A 23,362-nucleotide genomic window follows, 5' to 3' on the forward strand; every position below is an offset into this window, starting at 1 on the left:
CATTGATGTTTCCTCTTTCTCCTTCCCTTCCCCTCTCTCTGGAAATAAATAAATAAAATCTTAAAAACTGTTGAATTACCTTTTATAAGAAGAAATGTAGACACCTGCCAGAGCAAAAATAATGCAGTTGTCTTGGATTCTGTTCATGCTGTGCTACCAATAACTTTGATCTTCGGCAAGACAGTTAACTTATTGAGGCTTTATTTTATTTTTTATTATTTTCTAAAAAATTTTTTAAAGATTTTTATTTATTTATTTTTAGAGAGGGAAGGGAAGGAGAAAGAGAGGGAGAGAGAAACATCAATGTGCGGTTGCTGGGGGCCATGGCCTACAACCCAGGCATGTGCCCTGACTGGAAATCGAACCTGCGATGCTTTGGTTCGCAGCCCGTGCTCAATCCACTGAGCTACGCCAGCCAGGGCTAAAATTTTTTAAATTATTTTTTCTTTACTTAAGTGATCATCCCAATAAATCTCACACCCATCTGACACCATACGTACTTATTAGAATATTATTGATTATATTCCCTATACTGTACATCTCCATGTCTATTCTATTACTACCAATTTGTATCTATTAATCTTTTCAACTTTTTCACCCAACTGTTCCACCCCCCTCCCATCTGGCAACCATCAAAATATTCTATGTATTTTTTTTTTTTAGAATTAAAAAAAAAAGGTTTTATTTATTTATTTTTAGAGAGAGGTAAGGGAAGGAGAAAGAGAAGGAGAGAAACAATCAATGTGTGGTTGCCTCTTGCACACCCCCAGCTGGGGAACCTGGCCTGCAACCCAGGCATGTGACCTGACTGGGAATCGAAGTGGTGACCCTTTGGTTTGCAGGCCCACGCTACACTGAGCTACACCAGCCAGGGCTATTCTCTGTATTTATGAGTCTATTTCTGTTCATCTTGTTCATTTATTTTGTTTTTAGCTTCAACTGGTGCATGTCACTTGTTCTAGGTTTTTCCCGATTGCATAGTATAAGTTTCAAATGAGGAAGCATCAGTTCAAGTCCTAGTTGCTACTTTCTTTATGTCACCTTTGAGAAGTCACTACTCTTTGTTAAATATCAGTTTCCATATCTTATAAAATAAAAATATCTCCCTCACAGAGTAGATTGATAAATGAAGATGCATATGAAAAGCTTTGAGAGTATAAACCACTATGCAAATGTTAATTTTATTGTCATTTTTTGGTTCTTTTCTCACTGAGGAAGTTGCAGATAATTGTTGTGACTGGAATGCAAATCTCGAATTGACCCTGGTAGGTCTTTGAGCTGCTTTGGCCTTTGAAATGACTGGTTGAGCTGATGGAAGTCACAGGGAGAGACTTGGCAGGACTGTTGATAGATTTTTTTTTGCCATGTTGTAGCAGAAGCGTACTTCCTCAAGGACAGGGAAAATGTTTATTTTTTTATTAATACTGCATCTACAATGCTGTGTGCCTAGTCACAATTAATTGGTATTGATTAACACAGTTGTCTTAATGGTGTGACTGCCCCCCACCCCCCGTTTTAACTAGGATGGATCTCATTTAAATTATACTGACTGAAGTCATGTTGTAAATCATAGTTCATTTCAGTAGCCAGGAAGATGATTTGATCATTTTCTTTCGGAATGTACAACCTTGCTTGATATAACCTTAATATAGCATGTTATCTTCAAATCTCAAGAATAGGCTGTATTTATAGAAACTCCTTTCTTAGCTTCTCCCAGAAACAAGTCTCCTGCATAGTGTAACTCAACCATTTAGCTATGTGATCTGTACTAGTTACCCAGCTTTGCTGACTGCATTTTACCCTAAAGATCTGCAGTGCTGTCATTGCCTCAGCTGGTGTCAATCAAATTGCTCAAGTAAATGACATTGAAAATATGTTTTGAAACTCCCGGAATTATTTTGACAAAGAATGAATTATATTAAACACTAAGAGAACATGCACAAATCAAAATTAATGTCTTCACAGTCTCATACTATGTGACCACAAGTTATAATTGGTATTCTACTAAACTATTTTTGGAATTTTTTGAAGCAACTCAAATTAAATATTTATATATGTTTTCTTTTCAAAATCATTTTCAGACATCTTTTTTTTTACACAATAGTTGGGTTTCAAAAAACATTTCAAAGCTTTCCTAATTTCTTAAAATTGAGGTGTAATTGCCATGCAACATTACATCACTTTCAGGTGTACAACATAATGATTTGATATTTGTATATATTGTGAAATGATCACCATACCAAGTCTAGTTAACATCCATCACCATACATGTTTACAAAGTTTTTTTTTCTTGCAATGAGAACTTTTTAAGATTTACTTTCTTAGCAACTTTCAAATATACAGTACAGTATTAACTATAGTTGCCATTTTGTACATTACGTCCAATGAATTATTTATTTTATTCCTGGAGGTTTGTACCTTTGACTCCCTTCACCCATCTTGTCTATCACCTAACCCTGGCCCTTGGCTACAATCAATCTATTCTCTGTCTCTATGAGTTGGTGTTTGTTTACTTGTTTTAAGATTCCACATATAGTTGAGATCATACAGTATTTGTTTTTCTCTGACTCATTTCACTAGCGTAACCTTTAAGGTCCATTATATTGTCACAAATGGCAAGATTTCATTTTTTTTTATGGCTGAATAATATCCTGTTAGATATATTCACCACATTTCTTTTATAATTAAATTTATTGGGGTGACATTGGTTAGTACATGATATAAGTTTCAAGTGTACAATCTTGTAATATATAACATGTGTATATTACATTGTGTGCTTACCACTGAAAGTATAGCCTTTTTCTGTTGCCATATCTTTGGCCCCCTTTATGCTCTTCTCCCTCTCCCCATTCCCCTACCCCTTTGGTAACTACCATACTTTTGTCCATATCTGTGAGTTTGTTTTGTTTGTTTATTTGTTGCTTTCACTTTTATATCCTACATATGAGTGAAATCATATGGTTCTTGTCCTTTTCCATTTGACTTATTTTGGTTAGTATGATAGTCTTAAAAGAGTCATCCATGTTGTCACAAATGAAACTATTTCATATTTTCTTATGTCTGAGTTGTATTCCATTATATATAGAAAGAGTATACCACATCTTCTTTATCCATTTGAAGGGCACTTAGGTTGATTCCATGTCTTGGCTACCATGAATAATGAATGCTGCAGTGAACATAGGGGAGCATCTATCTTGATGAATAAATGTTTTCAAAATTTTTAGGTAGATACCCAGAAGAAGAGTTGCTGGGTCATATGTAGCTCTATTCTTACTTTTTTGAGGAAGCTCCATAGTGTTTTCCATAGTGGCTGTGCTCATCGACAGTGCACAAGGGTTCCCTTTGCTCCACATTCTCTCCCACATTTGTGTTATTTCTCATCTTTTTGGTAATAGTCATTCTAACCAGTGTGAGGTGAAATCTTGTTTTGATTTGCATTTCTCTGATGATTAGTAATGTTGAGCATCCTTTCATGTACCTGTTGGCCTTCTGTATTTCTTCTTTGGAAAAATGTCTAGAGAGATCCTCTGCTCATTTTTTAAATTGGATTTTTAAAAATTTTGCTATCCCTGGCTGGCGTAGCTCAGTGGATTGAGCGTGGGCTGGGAACCAAAGTGTCCTAGGTTCGACTCCCAGCCAGGGTACATTCCTGGGTTGCAGGCCATAACCCCCAGCAACTGCACATTGATGTTTCTCTCTCTCTCTCTCCCTCCCTCCCTTCTCTCCCTAAAAATAAATAAATAAAATCTTTAAAAAAAATTTTTGCTATTGAGTCGTATGAGTTCTTTATATATTTTGGATATTATCCCCTTACCAGGCAGATGATTTACAAGTATTTTCCCCATTCTAAACTTTCTTAATTCTATTATCGATACAGGATAGGGCAAAAGTAAGTTTATAATTGTGAGTACGTGAAACAATTTATTCCTGTGTTATTTATTAATTATTGTATTATTTTCTATACGAACAAACTGTAAACCTACTTTTTGTTCCACCCTGTGTTTTGAGCAAGGGCTATAATATATATGCCTTTCAGCCTACTGCTTAGCTAATCTTAGAAGAATCAAGATATAGTATGTCTTTTCACAAAGTTATGGGAGTAAGGAAGCTAGAGATTTTTCTTTTTGTATATGTCTTATCACTTGAGGTGTATAAGTTGTTGGTGGTATGTTTTCCCTAATACTGCTGCTCATGGGTAATAAAGATTCCATGAGCTGTAAAACATTTTTGAGTATATTTTAACATAATTTGTTTTGTGAAATCTTTATGTGAATATATTTTTTGATGCTTAACTGAAAAATTTTCACTTAGTAGATTTATTGTTAACTCTAGCAGGTTAAATAGCAACTTAAAATAGCTTTCAGAAGTTGCTCTTATAGTATTTTTATGAATTTATGAACATTAACATCTTGCTAGTTGATGCTCAGATATATTTCAAAAATTACAGACATCTAGGTTGTGAACACTTCTGTTACATGAGTTTGGAAAACCCTCAATTTTGATAATATGAAAGATATTAATTATAATTCTATATCATGCTTGCATTTAAGGAATTCCATGTCTGAGTAAGATTCAGTACTATAGAATGTTGAGCTCAGACTGTTTAGAGAATGGTGACGTCATTTGTACAGATTCAGTAGCTGGCTAATGTTGTCACTAATTGGACATGTCATTTTTTTTTTCCACAGCATTAGGTCGAGACTTCAGAGACAGGATAAGTTAGCTATGTCTACCAAATGCTTGCAAGTATTAATAAGTATTTCAGTTTTACAGGGCACGCATCTAACTCTCCCTTCAGAATTTCTACATTTTCTAGTTTTGCAGACATTATTTCTATTTTATAGTTTTAAGATGACCTATAATAACATTATTGTTTGTGAAGGTAGTGCATTTTACTTATTGAGAATGAAAGTGATGATAGTTATAAACAAATGACTCCCAGAGAATATAAATTTTATTTGAAAATTATACTCTACCTTTAGCTAAAAGAAACTTTTTCTTTGGTTTTACTCTGAGGATCGTTCACAGTTTCTTCATGTTATATTCATTTGACCAAATATATAGGGACAGATTTTAAAGTGATTTGCTACTTGTAGCCAATGATGATAGCTCACAGTACTTTCACCATTCATTGTTATTTCAGAAACTGTCCAACTCCTGGTGAAAAGAGATAATTCACCTGACATACCTGAAGCAATTGAGAAAATCTTCATGGACATTGGAAATATCAACAGAAACTCAATGGCTGACCTACCGGATGCTCAGGTTGGTATACAAATAATTTTTTTCAGAGCTGGGTGGTGTAGCTTGGTGGGTTGAGCACTGGCATCCCAGTCAGGGCATACAGCTGGGTTGGGGGCCAGGTTCTCAGTTGAGAGTGTGTGATAGGCAACCAGTTAATGTATCTCTCACACATTGATATTTCTCTCCCTCTCTCTCCCTCCCTTCCCTTCTCTCTAAAAGTAAGTAAATAAAATCCTTAAAAATTTTGAAAAAATACTTTTGTTTGATAGCTTTTGATGATATTTAAATTAACATATAAGTAAAAAATGACTCTTGCTAAATACAAAGAAATCGAGGGAAAATAGTTTTAGAAACCAATGGAAAAATATATGCTTAAGTTTAATATTTAATGTGTGACCTCTCCAGGCTTCAGTTTTCTCATCTATTAAAGGAGAATAACAAAACCCACCTCCCAGTGTTGTGAACAGTAAACAAAATAACATATTTAAGGTCCTGGCTGCATAGCACTTAGTCACTAAATAATAGTTCTCTTTTCCTTTCCTTTGCAGTATAGTAATAAACTACCTGGTAGTGGGGAACTCAGTTAAATATAAGCCTTCAGGGGTGCTTTTGTTTGGGATATTTTTTATGGTGTTTAAATGAGGGCCTGTCATTTAATTTGGAAATTGTCTTGAGGTTGTGGGACACTTTTGGGAATGTTTACTTTGGGCTAATTCTTCCACTTTGGTGATTGCACATATGGATAGGGGAGAGTAAAGTTTATTCTAAATCTCTCTTTATCTTTATACATATAATAGCTTTATTTAGATATAATCACAAACCATATAATTGACCCATTTCAGGTGTACAGTTCAGTGATTTTTAGTATTTCACAGAGTTGTGTACCCATCACCACAATGAATTTTAGAACCTTTTCATCACCTCCAAAAGAAATCTTGCATCTGTTCAGAGACACTCTCCATTTCCTCCCCTTCCCAGTCCTAGACAACCTCTAATCTACAATGTGTGTCTATGGGTTTGTCTAGCCAGGACTTTTTCTATAAATGGAGCAATACAGTATTTGGTCTTTTGTGACTGAATTATTTCACTTACTGTGTTTTCAAGGTTCTTCAATGTTATAGCATGTGTATCTGTACTTCATTACTTTTTAAAAAATATTTTAAAATTTATTTTTAGAGAGGGGAAGGGAGGGATAAAGAGAGGGAGAGAAACATTGATGTGTGAGAGAAACATTGATTGGTTGCCTCTCATACACCTGCAACTGGGGACCTGGCCCAAAACCCAGGCATGTGCCCTGGCTGGGAATTGAACTGGCCACCTATTGGTTTGTGGGTCGATGCCCAACCCACTGAGTAACACCAGTCAGTGCATGTACTTCATTACTTATTTTTCTTTTAATTATATTTTATTGATTATGCAATTACAGTTGTCCCAATATTTCCCCTTTTGCCCCCTCCACCCAGCAACCCCCCCTCCCTCAGGCAATCCCACCACCATTGTTCATGTCCATGAGTTATGCATGTAAGTTCTTTGGCTACCCCATTTCCTATACTGTACTTTACATCTCCATGGCTATTCTGTAACTACTTATTTGTGGTTCTTAATTCCTTCACCTATTCACACATCCCTCCACACCCCCCTCCCATCTGGCAACCATCAAAATGCTCTCTGTATCCATGATTCTGCCTCTATTCTTGCTTCCTTTTTAGATTCAATTGTTGATAGATATGTACTTATTGCCAATTTATTGTTCACAGTTTTGATCTTCTTTTTCTTAAACAAGTCCCTTTAACATTTCATATAATAATGGTTTGGTAATGATGAACTCCTTTAACTTGACGTTATCTGGGAAGCTCTTTATCTGCCCTTCCATTTTAAATGATAGCTTTGCTGGGTAGAGCAATCTTGGCTGTAGGTCCCTGCTTTTCATCACTTTGAATACTTCTTTCCAGGTGTGTGCCCTGATTGAGGCTGGAACTTACAACCTCTGGTGTACGGCATGATGCTCTGACCAACTGAGTCACCTAGCTAGGGTTCAGACAGGATCTTTGATATCAAGGAGCCTGGTTTGGAAATAAGACTAACAACTAAAATAAAGAATACATTATACAAAACAGTATAATTAATTGCTTAATTATGTGAAACTCAATGAATATAGGAATTCAAGGAAGAGAGAGATCAATGTAAACTGTAGTGGTTGGCTGAAAGCATCACGGATATTCCTGGTGAGGCTGAACTGGATTCCAGTTATGTAAAGAGAATGGAGGGAGTTCTATCAGGTGAAGTCAATGGCATGAATAAAAGTGAATAAATAGGAACGAAGACGTTGTGTTCATGGGACAGTGAGACAATTACTGTAACAGTGGGCAAATTTGGGGGGTGGGAAAGGCAAATATGATTAGATTATGAGGGGCCTATAAATGACTCACAGTAGTCACATAAGTCTAAAACATGCAAGAAAAAAATATTGGAGGTGAACAGTATTTTGACTGGCTAAGAAAATGTTTCTCTTGTCTAGATTGAAGAAATGGCAATGAATCTGTGGAACTGGGCCATTTCCAGGAAAGTCGGATTGGATGTGACTGGAGAGCAGAGAGCTAAGTGTACGTATATATTTTGTGACTCATTGTGAGGAGTATTTTTATCAGATTGTGTTCCTGTAGTTTAAATAAAATTTTGACCAGTTCTTAGATGGAAATTTGTTAAAAGACAACTTAGCAAAACAACCCATAAACAGAAGTTTCTCTGTTTATGGCAAAGACCCTTCCTCAGTTTTATGATTTTTCAGAAATTAGCTCATATTAATAAAAATTTAAAAGCACTACTGCAAGAAATTGTCTGGTGGTGAACAACAAAGATGATTAAAGGGTGGGAAAATGAGAACTTGAGGAAGCGTTAAAAGACACGGATTATTTTCCTTGGAGAAGATATGATCTGGATTCTGAAGTACCATCAAATGGTAGTTTCCTCTCTCCAGTAAAAATAGAAAGGAAAATGTTGCTATGTGAGGGATTTAGATGGAAAACTCTGTAATGGTTAGTTTCCTCATGAGGTTGGTTGATGAACATTGGACTGAGTTACTGAGAAACACTAGACAAGTTTTTTTCTACCTGTGAGAGCAAACAACAACAGCAACAGCAAAGCAGAAACCCACGACCAGACTCATCTGCTTGGGTGCATTAAATGTGGTTCACTGGCAAAGTTCTAGTGCTTAAGCTAAATGGGTAGAGTCTAATGTGCTCACAGGTGCTGATTGCTAGCAAGGATGGTGACAGTTAATGCAGTTTTGGAAATGCTATTGCCCAATTATAAAGGATACATTGAGGGAAGAACCCAAAAGGGGAATCTCTGGACTGGTTTACTTCGTAAAGACAAATTTTATCGGTATGTGACAAATAGAGTTTATTACCAAGTATTTACCTTTATGAATATAAACCAAACTGTATACAGCTTGAGTATAGGTATAGGGTAATTAGTGGTTAATAAAGTCAATTATATACTTACTCATTAGTCCACTCCTCTATTAGGATGTTTTTAGAGAACAATTTCTACCTCTTTAACTCAGATAAATTGTTCAGATCATTGCTCCTAGGAGCCTTAGATCCTGTCGTTATGGTTATGGGGAGGGAAGAGTTAGAAATTTATCCGTGGAGAAACTTTTTACACAGGTGAACTGTGTAATATCAAAATGCATTAATTCTAAACTCCCACCATTCTGCATATTAAGGAATGTTGCTGTGGCTGATTTTCACTGCTTGTCATGTAGTAGGGATTTGGTAGATGAAGTGGGAACTGTAGGCCTAGGACCTCTCTCAATGTACTGACTCTGTGCGTGTTGCAGTTCTTAGTTCAGATACTTGGGTATATATACAAACACACACACATACATACACATATGTATGTATATACATAGTACTTTTAAGATACAGTGGAAAACAGCATGTAATGCAGGAAGCCTCTGATTTAAAAGTTTTATTTCAAAAGTATTATGTTGGAAGATATTTTGTCTCCTTAAAAACAAATTCAGTGTGCCTGGTTTATGTTATATGATGAAAAAAAAGTCATCAAGATTTATGGACTACCATTTTTATTACTGGGAAGACTTACAGAACAATGACAAGAAAGAGGAAAGCCAGAATAAAGGAATGACTTATAAATTTTCATTTTAGATGTGTTGCATTTGAGGTTACAGTGAGGTTGGAGATATGAGAAAGGTCAGGCTGCCTATATATTTGGTTGTTATTCACATGGAGGTGATTATTGAAGCCGCAGGTGTAGTTGAATTATCTAAGGGACAAAATAAAGAGCAACAGTTCTTTTTTATTTTTTTAAGATTTTATTTATTTATTTTTAGAGAGGGAAGGGAGAGGGAGAGAGAGACAGACAGGCACATCAATGTGTGGTTGCTGGGGGCTGTGGCCTGCAACCCAGGCATGTGCCCTGACTGGAAATCGAACCTGCGATGCTTTGGTTTGCAGCCTGCGCTCAATCCACTGAGCTACGCCAGCCAGGCAACAGTTCTTTTTTAAAATTGATTTTTAAAGAGAGAGGGAGACAGAGAGAGAGCACGTGAGAAATCCATTTGTTGTTCCACTTATTTATGCATTTGTTGGTTGATTTGTGTCCTGACCAGGGATTGAACCTGCAAACTTGGTGTATTGGGATAGTGCTCTAACCAACTGAGCTACCCAGCCAGGGAAGAGCATCGATTCCTAAATATTGGTATAATTAAAGATCACCTGTGGAGCTTATTTACCTATAGATGCCTGGGCCCTGCCATTGTCGAAAAAAATTCTCAGGAATTCTCATGCCTGTCAAATTTTCAGAACCAATGGTGTTGATAGAACAGAGTAGTGAGATTTTTAACCTTGAGTCTTTCGAGTCTTGGAAGAAAAAGAACAAGGGTATGAGACCAAAAGATAGGCAAAACATTCTCACTACCCATTCTCTAGAGGAGACTCACTACCCATTTATTGAATACATAGTTCCGATAGGGTTGTCATACCATGTTATGGGAGGCCATAGGTGAAAGGGAAAAGGTAAGACTCCAGAACAAAACTACCGGGCATACATTATGCTTGAGGATCTGGGAAGGAATGGGTCAATGAACAAGAAAAACAAAGAATTCACAAATGCCAGAGGAGACAACACATGTTGTCTCAAGTCAATTCAAATGTCAAGCTGTGGGCACTGATGGAGCAGAGTAAGGCAGATGTAAGGAGTCAATCAGCAGGCACCTATCCAAGATGTATAGAGGGGCCAAGAACGGGCTGAGAAGAAGACAAAGATAGAGCAACAGCAACAAAGAACACATCTTTATACTGAAGGAGCATTCTGTCTCAGCTTTAGCTGCCTTTGGCTGAAGGCTGGTTGGTGATAACTATAAAGAGCTGGCTCAAAAATGTGGGGATGGGAGCAAAGTTCTTAGGCTAAGACATTTCCCACAGAGGGACACTGCTCAAAGCTGTGAGGTCAAGGAAGTAGTATTTTTCAGAAGGGTTCTGATCACTGTGAAATGTTGCTTGTGAAGTCAGGGAAGGCAATCTGTGGGAGTGCAGTTTTAAGCAAAGTGGTACAGCTGCAAAAACATTGCAGGGGCTTAAGGAGATGAGCGAGTAGCAAGAAAATAGAGGTAGTAGATAGACCATTCAATTCAAGAAGCTTGGCAATGAAAGGAAGAGGAGAAATGGGATGGAAGCTTGAAGCCCTGTGGGGTTGATTTTTTTCAAGGAATGCAGATGGATATGTTTGAACGTAGAAAGGAATGCACTGAGAGGGAGGTGCTGACGGTATTTTGGGAGATGGGAAATAATGAAGAGATCAGGGTCCTTAAGAATACTGGCGAATTAGTGAACTTTGGGGAAAATAAAGGAAACATTTTAAAAACTGGAAATGCAAGACAGTGTACATATGATCATTAGTTATTATACTGCAAGATTTTTTTCAGGAATAAATTAACCTCGTTAAGGGGTGAATACATTTTACATTTCATGATGGATCATAAAACAATCTTTCTACTTCAGTTACCCTGTAATTTTAGCTGGAAATCTCTTTTCAACTGAATATGAATTAAAAATGGTTTTAGCATAGGTAGTGTGGCTGCTGAGACCTAACATCAAGGCAGCTAGTTCACTTATATGTGAAGACATCCTTTTAAAAAATTGATTATGTTCTGTGGTAAAAGAAACTACACAAATAAGGAGGTTACAGTTATTCAACCTTTCTATTTTCAGAGGAACTGAACTGTATCATGAAGATATCTGTGTTTTTTAAATTATATTCTAAGAACTTTTACGTCATCTACAGTGAAGAATATATTTAGAAAGTTTCAGTTTTAGGAGAATAATCCACAATTACCCTGTTGTTCAGAAATTTTGTGAGATGTTGAACAGTTTTAGATTCCAGTTCCACTGAGGATTATTTTGCTGCCCATACACAGAAGGGCATCATGTGGAACCAGCTGTTGTCAGTGAGTCTTTGGGCTTAAGACCTGCAGAAATTGAACTTTGAAAATTCAGTCTCTGTCTGACTACAGCCTTAAGTGAACGATTCATCTGATAAATTTCAGATCATTTGCTTTTGATAACTGATTTTTAAAAAGCCTTTCAAGTTCTTTTTTAACAACAGTACTTGTTTCACTTCACATCTCCTTTCTCTCTGTAGGTTTAGATAAGAGGAGAATGAATGCTTTGTGTTCATGGGTGTCTAATTACTGTTTTGCAGTACGGCACGTGGCTTGCAAGATGATGTGCATGTGTGAAGACGCAGATGCTCCACCGGAAATCATTCACAGACGGATTTTGGTAAGTCCTAATAAAGTGAGGTCAACGTGTAGATGCAGTGAGATAGTCACTACTCCTGTGAAGATGGTTGAAGTTGGGGTGAACCTGGAAGCAGGTTATATAGCCTTTAGTGTATCCATGTTCCATTTACGATAATTCTGTGTATTAAAATGAAAGGTCTAAGCAGGGCTATCAGTGTTATTAGAGTGATTCAGTGGACTAAATGTTGACCTTATAATTCAGGATTTGGGAAAAGTAATGAAAAGTCATAGTTTTCTGATCCATTCCTCCCTACCCTCTATTTCGCTCCCTGGAGGCAAGTATGTATTTTCAGTGGAAAGTATTTTTCCAGTGTTTTAAAACAATATTTTATTGAAAATATCAAATGTACACACAAAATTGACTGATTGCCCATTTACTCATTCAACTAGAGGAATCATCAGCACATGACCACTTTTGTTTCTTCTATATCTCCTCCAACAACAACCCCCCATGGATTATTTTGAAACAAATCCAAAATATATCATTTCACCCATAATTATTTCAATATATGTCTCCAAAGGATAAGGCATCTTTTTTATTCAAACTAACCCAATACCCATTGTCACATCTGATAAAATTTAACAGAGATTTTCTGAAATTATAAATATTCAGTATCCCCTACCCTGCCTGCCTTCTCCTTCTCCCCACCTCCACTTTGTTTCTTAGAATCAGGATTAAAGAAAGTCCACATCATATATTTTATTAATAGCTCTCTTTTATTTCTTTCTTTATTTATTATTTTATTTTTAAAAAGATTTTATTTATTTACCTTTTAGAGAGAGGGAAAGGGAAGGAGAAAGAGAGGGAGAGAAACAACAATGTGTTGTTGCCTCTCTTGTGCCCCAAACTGGGGACCTGGCCCTCAATCCAAGCATGTACCCTGACTGGGAATCAAACTGGCGACCCTGTGGTTCACAGGCCAATGCTCAATCCACTGAGCTACACCAGGCAGGGCTCTTTTTTTAAATCTACATCTCCCCCCGCCACACACACACTTAAAAAAATCTGTTGAATAAATATATTTGTTGAAGTAACCAGGTTCTTGGAGTTTCCTAAATTCTGTATTCTGATGACTGCATCCTCAGCATTATATAATGTAGTCCTCTATATCCTGTTTTTCCTGTACTGGTAGATTTAGAAGCTTGATCTGATTCAGGTTCAATTTTGTCAAGAACAATTCATAGACTGTATGGTATACTTCCATCAGAGCACTAATGTCTGCTTCTCCCTTCTTTCTTGTCTTGGTGCCCTTTGATAATTTTCGTTCCCAGATCCAGTATTTCTGTAAGGGTTCGCATATTCTGAATTCTGTATTTCTTTGTTTATTAACTGAAATAGAGAGAAACTTCTCCTCATCAACTATGTGGTTGCTCTGAAATATACTTTTACAGGAAAGACAGTCTTGATTCTTTCCTTTTATTTAGCATCTTCCAACTTTCTTCAAGTATGTGAGGCATTAATTTTTCAGAATTTTCATATCTAAATTATCCCAGTATTTTCTTTTAATATTTCCTTCGAAGATGCGTTTTCAAAACTGTAAATTTTTTATTATTGCTTTTCTCAAGACAATTTCTCTTAAATTACAGAGTTCAAAGCAGAACACAAAACTCTAATAAATACTGATTGTTGCCTTTTTGTTTCCTGTGGATTATACCACTGAATATGGACAGAAAATTAAATATTTTCTCCGTTACCCTCCTCAGCCAGTCTGGAGAAGGTGTGATTGAAAAATTTTTCTTTAACAAAATAAAAAATAAAAACTTCTAATTTCTCTTTTCCAGATGAATATGAAAACAGGAAAGGAATGGGTAGATGTTGGAAATGGTGTGATGGCTGATGATTTTTTTGAAGTTGCCATAAATGTAAGTTACCACTGATTTTTAAGCCATAGCAATTATTAATAACAGTTGTGGTGTTTCACATTATTACATAATATTGTGGTTTTATTTTTCAGGGTCTGGAGCAAATGTATGCCAAAATAATAGAAAATGGCCCTACTGATCCCTCAGTGGATATGCAGAAGTGTGCTGTGGACAAGGATCTTTTCAAAGTGCTTTCTTACCAAGCAGAGTCAGTAAGTATCATAGTCTCCATGACCTCACAGTGTGGCATTTTGTATATGTAAATGAAAAAATGATGATGTGTAACCTATTAGAAGAAGGTGAGGTGTCATTGGCCTTTCATAAGAATATATTTGACCTTTTTTTTCTCTGTTTTGTATCTGAAGGTAACATTACTGATGGTGATTGGTATCTGTGTCAGGGTAGATGAGGAGGGAAAGACTGGTATATAACTAAGCAGCATTTTAACCACTGTATGTATATCTATCATTTATTTATGGCAGTTGCCTCTACTTGAAACACCTAACTCTGTGACTCTTTTACATCCAGAGTGTGCCTACAATATGTGCCTAGTAACAGCCTTCTCATTTGTGATTGTTCTGGGGTTTTTTTGCTGATGTTTTTGAAAAGTCCGCTGCTATCACTTTGGCTGGTGTGACTCAGTGAGTGAGTGCCGGACTGCAAACCAAAAGGTTGCTGGTTTGATTCCTGGTTTGGGTCATGTTCCTGGGCTGCAGACCATGTTGCAGGTCCCTAGTTGCTGGTGTGCAAGAGGCAACTGATCGATGTTCCTCTAGCACATCAATGTTTCTCTCCCTTTCTCCCTCCTTTCCTCTCACTCTAAGAAGTAATTAAAATCTTTAAAAAGTACTAAAGTCTGCTGTTATCAGTGTTCGAAGTTGTACTTTGTGTCTGTTTGGCTTCTGGTTCCCTCCTTTAGTCACCATCAGTTAGGTGTGCATTTTCAGTTGACAAAATATAAGCCAGGATGAGTTTGTGCTCTGTAATTATGTAATTCTAGAAATGAAAGAGACCTTAAATATCATCTAGCATAATCCTCTTATTTTATTTTTAACATATTTATTGAGATACAATTCATATGCTATAAAATTCACACATTCAGAATGTACAGTTGAATGGATTTAGTAGATTCACAGAATTATACAGTCTTTGTCATAATCTAAGATTGAAGCATTTTTATCACCCCAAAATGCAACTCCCTATCTATTACCAGTTACTCCCCATTCCTCCTGATCCCAGTCTAGCAATCACTAATCTACTGTCTCTATAGATTTACCTCTTACGGACATTTCATATAAATGAAATCATACTATAAGTACGCTTTTGTGATTAGATCCTTCCACTTAGCATGTTTTCAAGGTTAATCCATGTTGTAACATTTATTAGTATTTCATCTTCTTATTACCAAATAATGTTCCATTCTATGGTCATACCATGTTTTGTTTACCCATTCATCCATTGATGAACATTTGGGTTGTTTTCAATTTTGAGCTATCGTGAACAAGTCTACTGTGAACATTCATGTACAGATTTTTGTGTGTACATGTTTTCATTTCTTTTGGACACATACCCAGGAGTAGAATTGCTGAATAACACAATAACTCTGTGTTTAACTTTTTATGAAACTTGATGACTATTTTCCATAGTGGCTGTACCATTTTACACTTCCACCAGTAGTATATGAAGGTTCCAGCTTCTCCATACCTGAGAACTTCATAGTTTCAGCACTTACATTTAGATCTATGATCAATTTCAAGATAATTTTCAGGTATAGTATGAGGTGGGGGTTCAGCTTCATTCTTTTGCTTGTGGTTATCCATTTGTCTCAGCACCATTTTATTGAAAAGACTATTCTTTTCCCATTGAATGGCCTTGGCACCCTTGTCAAAAATCAGTTTATCATACATAAATGTGAGTTTATTTCTTGACTCTTGATTCTATTCCATTTTGATCTTATGCTAATACCTCATTGTGTTGATTCTAGCAGCTGTGTAGTAAGTTTTGAAATCAGAAAGTGTGAGTTCTCCAACTGTTATTTTTCATGATTTTTTTTACACTATTGATTTTTAAATTTTATTTATTTACTTACTTTTAGAAAGAGGGAAGGGAGTGGGGAGAGAGGGAGAGAAACATCAGTTGGTTGCCTCTCGCATGTGACCAACCTGGCCCGAAACCCAGGCACGTGCCCTGACCAGGAATCAAACTGGTGACCTTTCAGTTTGCAGGCTGGCGCTCAATCTACTTGGACCACATCAGCCAGGGCTTTCATGATTGTTTTGATTATTTTGGGTCACTTACATTTGCAAATGAATTTTAGGATAAGCTTGTCGATTTATGCAAAGAAGCCAGCTGGGATTTTGATAGGAATAGTGCTTGAATCTATTGGTCAGTTTGAAGAGTTTTGCTATCGTAAAAATGTTAAGTATTTTGATTTATGAATATAGGTGGCTTCCAATTTATTTAGGTTTTGTTTAATTCCTTCAATATTTTTAATTTTTTAATTTTTTAAAAATATTTTATTTATTTTTATGGAGAGGGGAAGGGAGGGAGAAAGCAAAGGAGAGGAACATCAATGTGTGGTTGCCTCTTGCACAGCCCCAGCTGGGCAGCCTGGCCTGCAACCCAGGCATGTGCCCTGACTGGGAATCGAAGTGGCGACCCTTTGGTTCACAGGCTGGCACTCAATCCACTGAGCCACACCAGCCAGGGCAGAATCTGTTCTCCTATTATGTCTCTCTGACATCCTGGTCCCCCCCCACCCAAAAAAGTGATAACATGATATTTCATACAAGATATGAAATATTGGGAGGTACTGGTTTAGACAAGTGGTCTAAGAGTGTAGAAAGCTGAAGGAGATTATTGTGGACTGGGTTCGTCAGGGAAGACACATAAAAATGATATAGGATATGATTTGGACTTTGGAGGAAGGAGCAGATTTAGAAAAGTCAAGAAGGGGCACAGGGTATTCCAGGCAAAGCAAAGTCTTGAGCAGGAGCAAAGTTTATAGGCAGAAATGTGCATGTCTTACTTAAGGTATATTGAATGACCAGTGTATCTGAAGGAAGGTATTTGTACAAGGACTAAGCTTGGAGAAATAAGTTGGGCTAAATTGAGAAGCCCCAATATACCTCTTGGGAAAAAAGTGCTTTTTCTGTTTTCTTAAAGGCCCTGGGGCGATTGAAGGTTTTAGGGAAGAGGTAAGGTGGCATGAATTGAAGAGTAATCTGGCCATAGTGATTAGGATGGGTGGAAAAAGTGAATAGATTGGAGGCACGGTCTAAGTGTGAAATAATGAGAGCCTGGACTACAGTAGTAGCAATAACAATGGGAAGGAAGGGAGTAGATGTAGAAGAAACTGTAACGGAAGCAAGCAAGCATTTACACTCCGTGAGAAGGTCTGAATCACTCTGTCCTTGGAGGCAGGAAAGGGAGGATAATAAGAAAGCTGATTCATTCTGCAGTTACACATTGGGGAGGGTATAGTAAAAAGTAGAGCAAACAAAAAGGACAAGATGACATGAGAGACGAAGGAGGGCTAGAACAGTGAGAAGAGAAAAACATTTCAAAGAAAATGGGATGATCGGCAGTGGCCACTGTATCAGAGAAATAAAGGAAAATGAGGTGGAAGAAAGGGCTATTGGAAGTGGCATTTATGAAGATGATAGTGGCCACACAAAGCAGTTTTAGTAGCAAAATAAAATTGGAAGACAGACTGTAGGGAGTTTAAGGCTCAGTGGATGGTGAAGCAATTGAAAAAATTAGTACTCTCCTGATCCATTCATGTTGTCGCTGTGAGGTCAAAACTATTTTTCTTAATAATTCTAAGACATTATTTGCCTTTTTTTTTTGCTATGTTGGCATTTGTACTAGGGGTGCAAAAGCAATGGTAGGTAAAATTTCTGGCCCTTTTAACATGAACAAAGACAGTGGCACACTCTTTCCTAGTAATCATTGTGTTCTTCACTGCTACACACTTACAGCAAAAAGAACACCAGTTTTAACTTAAAAATATCCTTTGTGATTTAGTAAAATAATTGATTTTATTAAATCTTGAAATTTCAGTACATATTGTTTTAATATTCTACGTAAAGAAAAGGGAAGAGAGCACTTTGGCATAGTGAAGTCTGATGGTTGTCTTCCCTTATGTGATTGTTTGACATGTGAGCTGAATTAACTACTTCTGTTTTCACAGAATACCATTTTTACTGGAAAGAATGACAGGTAAATTTGTTCATTCAGACTTGGGTATCTAGCAGACATTTTCACAAAAATGAATAGAGTGAGAATGTGATGTCAAGGAAAGCACTGACAGTGTTTCTTGTCAGCAATAAAATTTAATTGTTAAGTAACAATTAGAATTTTGGAAAATTTGCATCTCCACCATGAACTTGACAGCCTCCAGGTATTTTTTTTAAAGATTTTATTTATTTATTTATTTTTAGAGAGAGGGGAGGGGAGGGGAGGGAGAAAGAGAGGGAGAGAAACATCAGTGTGTGGTTATCTCTCACATGCCCCCGACTGGAAAGCTGGCCTGCAACCCAGGCATGTGCCTTGACTAGGAATTGAACTGGTGACCCTTTGGTTCGCAGCCCGTGCTCAATCCACTGAGCTACACAAGCCAGGTCCAGATACTTAAACTTTTATGATAACAGCAATGGCGATATTAACTAATGTGATTTTTTAAATATTTTTTATTTTGAAAAAATTAGAGATTCACAGGAAGTTGCAGACATAGTAAAGAGAAGTCTGGTATACCTGTTGCCCAGTTTTGCTCAGTGGTAACATCTTGTATAAATATAGTGCATTGTCAAACTAGTAAATTGACATTGGTACAGTCCATGAACCTTATTCATATTTCACCAGTTTTACATGGCCTTGTGTGCGTTTCTATAGTTCTATGCAGCTTCATCACCTGGATAGATTCATGTAACCACCACAATCGAGACACAGAACAGTTCCCTTACCAAAAAGACCCCTTGTGCTTTCCCTTTGTAGTTATACGCATTCCCCTAACGCCAGTAGCAGGCAACCAATAACCTATTCTCCACCTCTATAAATTTTGTCGCATGGGAATGTTACATAAATGTAATGTATGTAACCTTTTGGTATTGGCCTTTTTAACGTGGCATGATTCCTTCGACAGTCACCCAAGTTTTGCATATCAATAGTTCTGTATTTGTAAGTAATATTCTATAGTGGTATAGATTTACCACAGTTTGTTAGCCATTCACTATTGAAAGAATTTGGGTTGTTTGAAGTTTTTGCCTATTGCAAATAGAGTTGGCATGAACATTTGTATACAGGATTTTTTGTGTGGACATAAAATTTCATATTGTGAATTCCACTGTGTGAATTCCACATAATAACATTGAGCATTTTTTCATGTATCTACTGGCCATCTCTATGTCTTCTTTGGAGAAATGTCTAATCAGGTCCTCTGCCCATTTTAAAATTAGGTTATTTTTGGTATTGAGTTTTGTGAGTTCTTCATGAATTTTGGATATTAACCTTATCAGATGTATTGGTGAATATATTCTCCCATTCAGTGGATTGTCTTTTTATTTTGTTGGTCTCCTTTGCTGTGCAAGACCTTTTTAGTTTGATGTAGTTCCGTTTATTTACTTATTCTTTTGTTCCTTTGCCTGAGGAGATATGTCAGAAAAATATTGCTACAAGCCATGTCTGATATTTTACTGCCTATATTTTCTTCTAGGATTTTTATGGTTTGGGGTCTAATATTTAAGTCTTTAATCCATTTTGAAGTTATTCTTGTGTACAGTATAAGAAGGTGATCTAGTTTCATTTTTCTGCACATATCTGTCCAATTTTCCTATCACCATTTATTGAATAAAATATCTTTAGCCCATTGTATGTACTTGCTTCCTCTGTCAAAGATTGACTATGAAGGTGTAGGTTTATTTCTGGGCTCTCTATTCTGTTCTATTGATCTATGTGTCAGTACCACAGGTTTGATTACTCTAGCTTTGTAGTGAGTTTCCAAATAGGAAAGTATGAGCCCTGCATCCTTGTTCTTTTCAAAATGGTTTTGCCTATTCTGCGTCCCTTCAATTTCCACATGAATTTTAAGATCAGCAAATCAATTTCTGCAAGGAAAGCCAGCTAGAATTTTGATGGCAGTTGTATTGAATCTGTAGTTCAATTTAGGGAGTATTGCCATCTTAAGAGTATTAAGTCTTCTGATCTGTGAACATGGGATGTGTTTCCATTTATTTAGGTCTTCTTTAATCTCTTCCAACAGTTTTTTGTTGGTGTACAAGCCCTAGTAGTTCTTTTGTTAAGTTTATTCCCAATTATTTTGGCTTTTGATGCTAATTTAAGTGGAATTAAGTTCTTAATATCACTTTTGGTTTACTCATTGCTAATGGAGAGACATACAATAGATTTTTGTATATCATACCCTGTAACCTGGTTGAACTTGTTTATTCGAGTTTTGTGGACTTCTTTGGATATTTTATATACAAGATCATTGTCATTTGAAAATAGGGATAATTTTATTTAGAAATTATACTTATAAATAAATTTCACAGAAGAGGTGCAAGACTAGTGCACTCAAAATTACAAAAATGTTGAAAGAATTTAGAGATAAGCTAGTACAGTGTCCTCATTTTATAGATGAGGAAATTGAAGCCATGAGAGCATAAGGTTCAAGGCTGTGCATAATAAATATCAGAGTAACTCTTCTAGCTCCAAGATTAGGTTGTACTAAACTGCCTTTATGGTAATAGCAGACATTCAGAGCAATTTAGACTGTGAGGTTATTGTGAGCCTGTTTTAGGACAAAAGACTGTTATTTAACATTAAAAATTCTTCTAATATAAGACCTATTCAATTCCAGGAAGTATCTGTTAGATGTGGCATTATATTGTAATAACATAGAGTTGTACACCAATTTTGACATTTCCACAAAAAGTAAATGACTTCCAGTCATTCAGTGTCAATTTTGTGTTACCTAAGACTCTTGCCTCTTATTTCTCTGTATTTTGAGCCAGTTATTAATGTTTAGCTAGACTAAAGAATTAGAAAACAAATTAAGACTTTTAAATAACAGTTAAAATATGTTAACATTGACTTGTAGACAAATAGCTTGTTATTTCATTTGAACTAATTATTGACATTTTTCACGTTCCCAGGCAGTTATTCAAGGGGATTTTCAAAGAGCATCTACATGTATACTGCGCTGCAAAGATATGCTGGTGAGAGTCCCTAAAATGGTGAGTGAAATTTCTGCATTTAATCTTGAAGAGTCTGAAAATATGTCAAGTTTTAGGAAGAATTATTGCTATTTTATGCAACCCTTTAGAGATTATACTGAAATCAGTTCTACTTAGCTGATCTTTGAACTATTTTGCTTCACTTGTTGCATGAGAGGACCCCCCCAAACCAGAATTCATTTATAAAAAGTTGTATATTCATTCTTACATGTTTAAACTTCAGGCACCTTCAGAGTGCTCTCCATTTGTTGCAGTACACCTATTAAGACATTTTTTTCTCTGCTCAAAACAGTTTTTGAACTCATCAATTTTGATGCCTTTTAGTGCTTCTGCTCTTTCTTGTTGTACCTCTTCCACATTGGCAAAACGTTTCCCTTTGAGGACTTTTTTCATCTGGGGAGCCAAAAAAAGGTTGCTCGGGTGAGATTGGGTGAATAGGGAGGGTGGGGCACAGGGATCATGTTGTTTTTGGTCAAAAACTGCTGAACGCTCAGCAGTGTGGGCAGGTGTGCTCGTAAATAACCCATCATGAAACGGGCAAAAGTGTTGAGTCTTCAAAAAAAATTTCACAGAAGCCTCTCATGATAACACCAGCTGGTGCACTGATACAGATGGGTCCCTAGAACACTCGCCTGGTGGGGGAAGTCTGTACTACAAGGGGCCTGCCCTCTAGAAGATAATTCTGTTTTTTTGCGGGGGGGGGGGGGTCCTTCTTATACTAGAAAAGGTGTTTAAAAATAAATATGGGTTATTTTTTAAAATTTCTTTGCTTTCCCTGTTATTATCAAACCATTTTGATAGTATTTCCTCCATATTTTGTGCTGTGTGATAAAAGAAAGAAAAAAGTTTATTTCTCTGCTGGCAAGTTTAACAAGCAGTTGACAATATCACTGCTATAGTATTTTACTATACTGGGATTTGGAGGTGTGAGATATTTGATAGGATAAATAAAACCTGCTTCCCAGACTGTATCTCATCAAATTTCCAGAGTTAGTAAGTTTTTATTTTTCCACTTTATCTGCCTTTTCTATTCTTTCTCCCTTATTTCAGTGCCTATGCCTACTTCATGTTTAGTATCACAGAGGGAATTGGTAACAAAGATTTATTTGGATGTTAAGGAGAATGTTCCCAGGGCTCCATAAATTGTACTTGCTTGTGAGACTGGTCTTATTTTACCCTTAATTCCATGTTATCATGTAGAACTTAATTCAGTAAATATTTATATATTGCCAGTTAGATGCTAGGTGTTCTTCTCAGTTGTAAATTTTTTAAAGCAATTTCATATTTACAAAAAATGTTCCAAGAATAGTTTAAGGAACTGCTGTATACCCTTTGCCCAGAGAACCCATCCCAGTTTCCCAGTACTGTCCTTTATACAGAATGGCGTCAATCTGGGATTGTACCTGGTCCCTAGTTTCTTTTTATCTGGAACACTTCCTCACTCCTGGATTCACTTTTATAACCTTGGCAGTTTAGAAGATTAGAGACCAGACATTTTATAGAACGTGACTTAATTTTATTTTTAATTAAAAATTTTTTTATCGAGATATAATTGGCCATATAACATTGTGTAAGGTTGAGGTGTATGATGTCTTGGTTTGATACAGTTATATACTGCAATATGATCACTGCAGTGGCATTAGCTAACTAACACCTTTACCAGGTCACAGGTCATTTTCTGGTATGTATTGACAGCAGTTAATCTCTGGTTTCTCAGCAATTTTGAAATTTATAATACAGGACTGTGGACTGTGTTATGCATTAGATCTCCATAACTTATTTATCTACTAGTTTCACATTTGTACCCTTAAATAATATTTCTTCAACCTCGCCACCCTTAATTTGGGTGTTTAGAGTTTCCTCCATGCAGTTGCCAATGGCCAGGCACAGACAGTGTCTGACATGGGTCTGTGCCGGAGTCCATCCCAAGGGGTCCAAAACCAACACGCCAAATGGCAAGATTCAGACAACATTAGATTAGCATCCAACAAACTTCACAGACAAGTCCTTCTACTTTGTTCTTCTTCAATATTGTCTTACTTAGCTCTTCTCGGCCTTTTATTCTTTCATATTAATTTTTTGAGTTAGCTTGTCAAGTTTGGTGAAAAACTATTAGGATATTGTTGAATTGCCATTGGATTTATTGATTAATTTGGAGAGGTTCATTATCTTCATAATATTGAGTACTACCCATGAGTTC

The 23,362-nt window shown here is 36.5% G+C and overlaps 1 protein-coding gene across 1 annotated transcript in view; it reads left to right on the plus strand.

Annotated features, from left to right (window-relative positions):
- Positions 1-4,585: 4,585 nt before the first annotated feature.
- The window catches only part of TEX11 (testis expressed 11), a 111,017-nt gene continuing 92,240 nt past the window's right edge, over positions 4,586-23,362 (plus strand). Inside the window, exons 1-7 of the mRNA XM_045847378.1 lie at positions 4,586-4,643; positions 5,144-5,265; positions 7,763-7,847; positions 11,968-12,047; positions 13,850-13,930; positions 14,023-14,142; positions 21,082-21,162. Coding sequence (XP_045703334.1) covers positions 4,586-4,643; positions 5,144-5,265; positions 7,763-7,847; positions 11,968-12,047; positions 13,850-13,930; positions 14,023-14,142; positions 21,082-21,162 — 627 coding nt within the window. The remainder of the gene's footprint in view (positions 4,644-5,143; positions 5,266-7,762; positions 7,848-11,967; positions 12,048-13,849; positions 13,931-14,022; positions 14,143-21,081; positions 21,163-23,362) is intronic.

The sequence above is a fragment of the Phyllostomus hastatus genome, unplaced genomic scaffold, assembly GCF_019186645.2.
Source record: "Phyllostomus hastatus isolate PE091 unplaced genomic scaffold, TTU_PhHast_1.1 phas_contig_551, whole genome shotgun sequence".
NCBI lineage: Eukaryota > Metazoa > Chordata > Mammalia > Chiroptera > Phyllostomidae > Phyllostomus > Phyllostomus hastatus.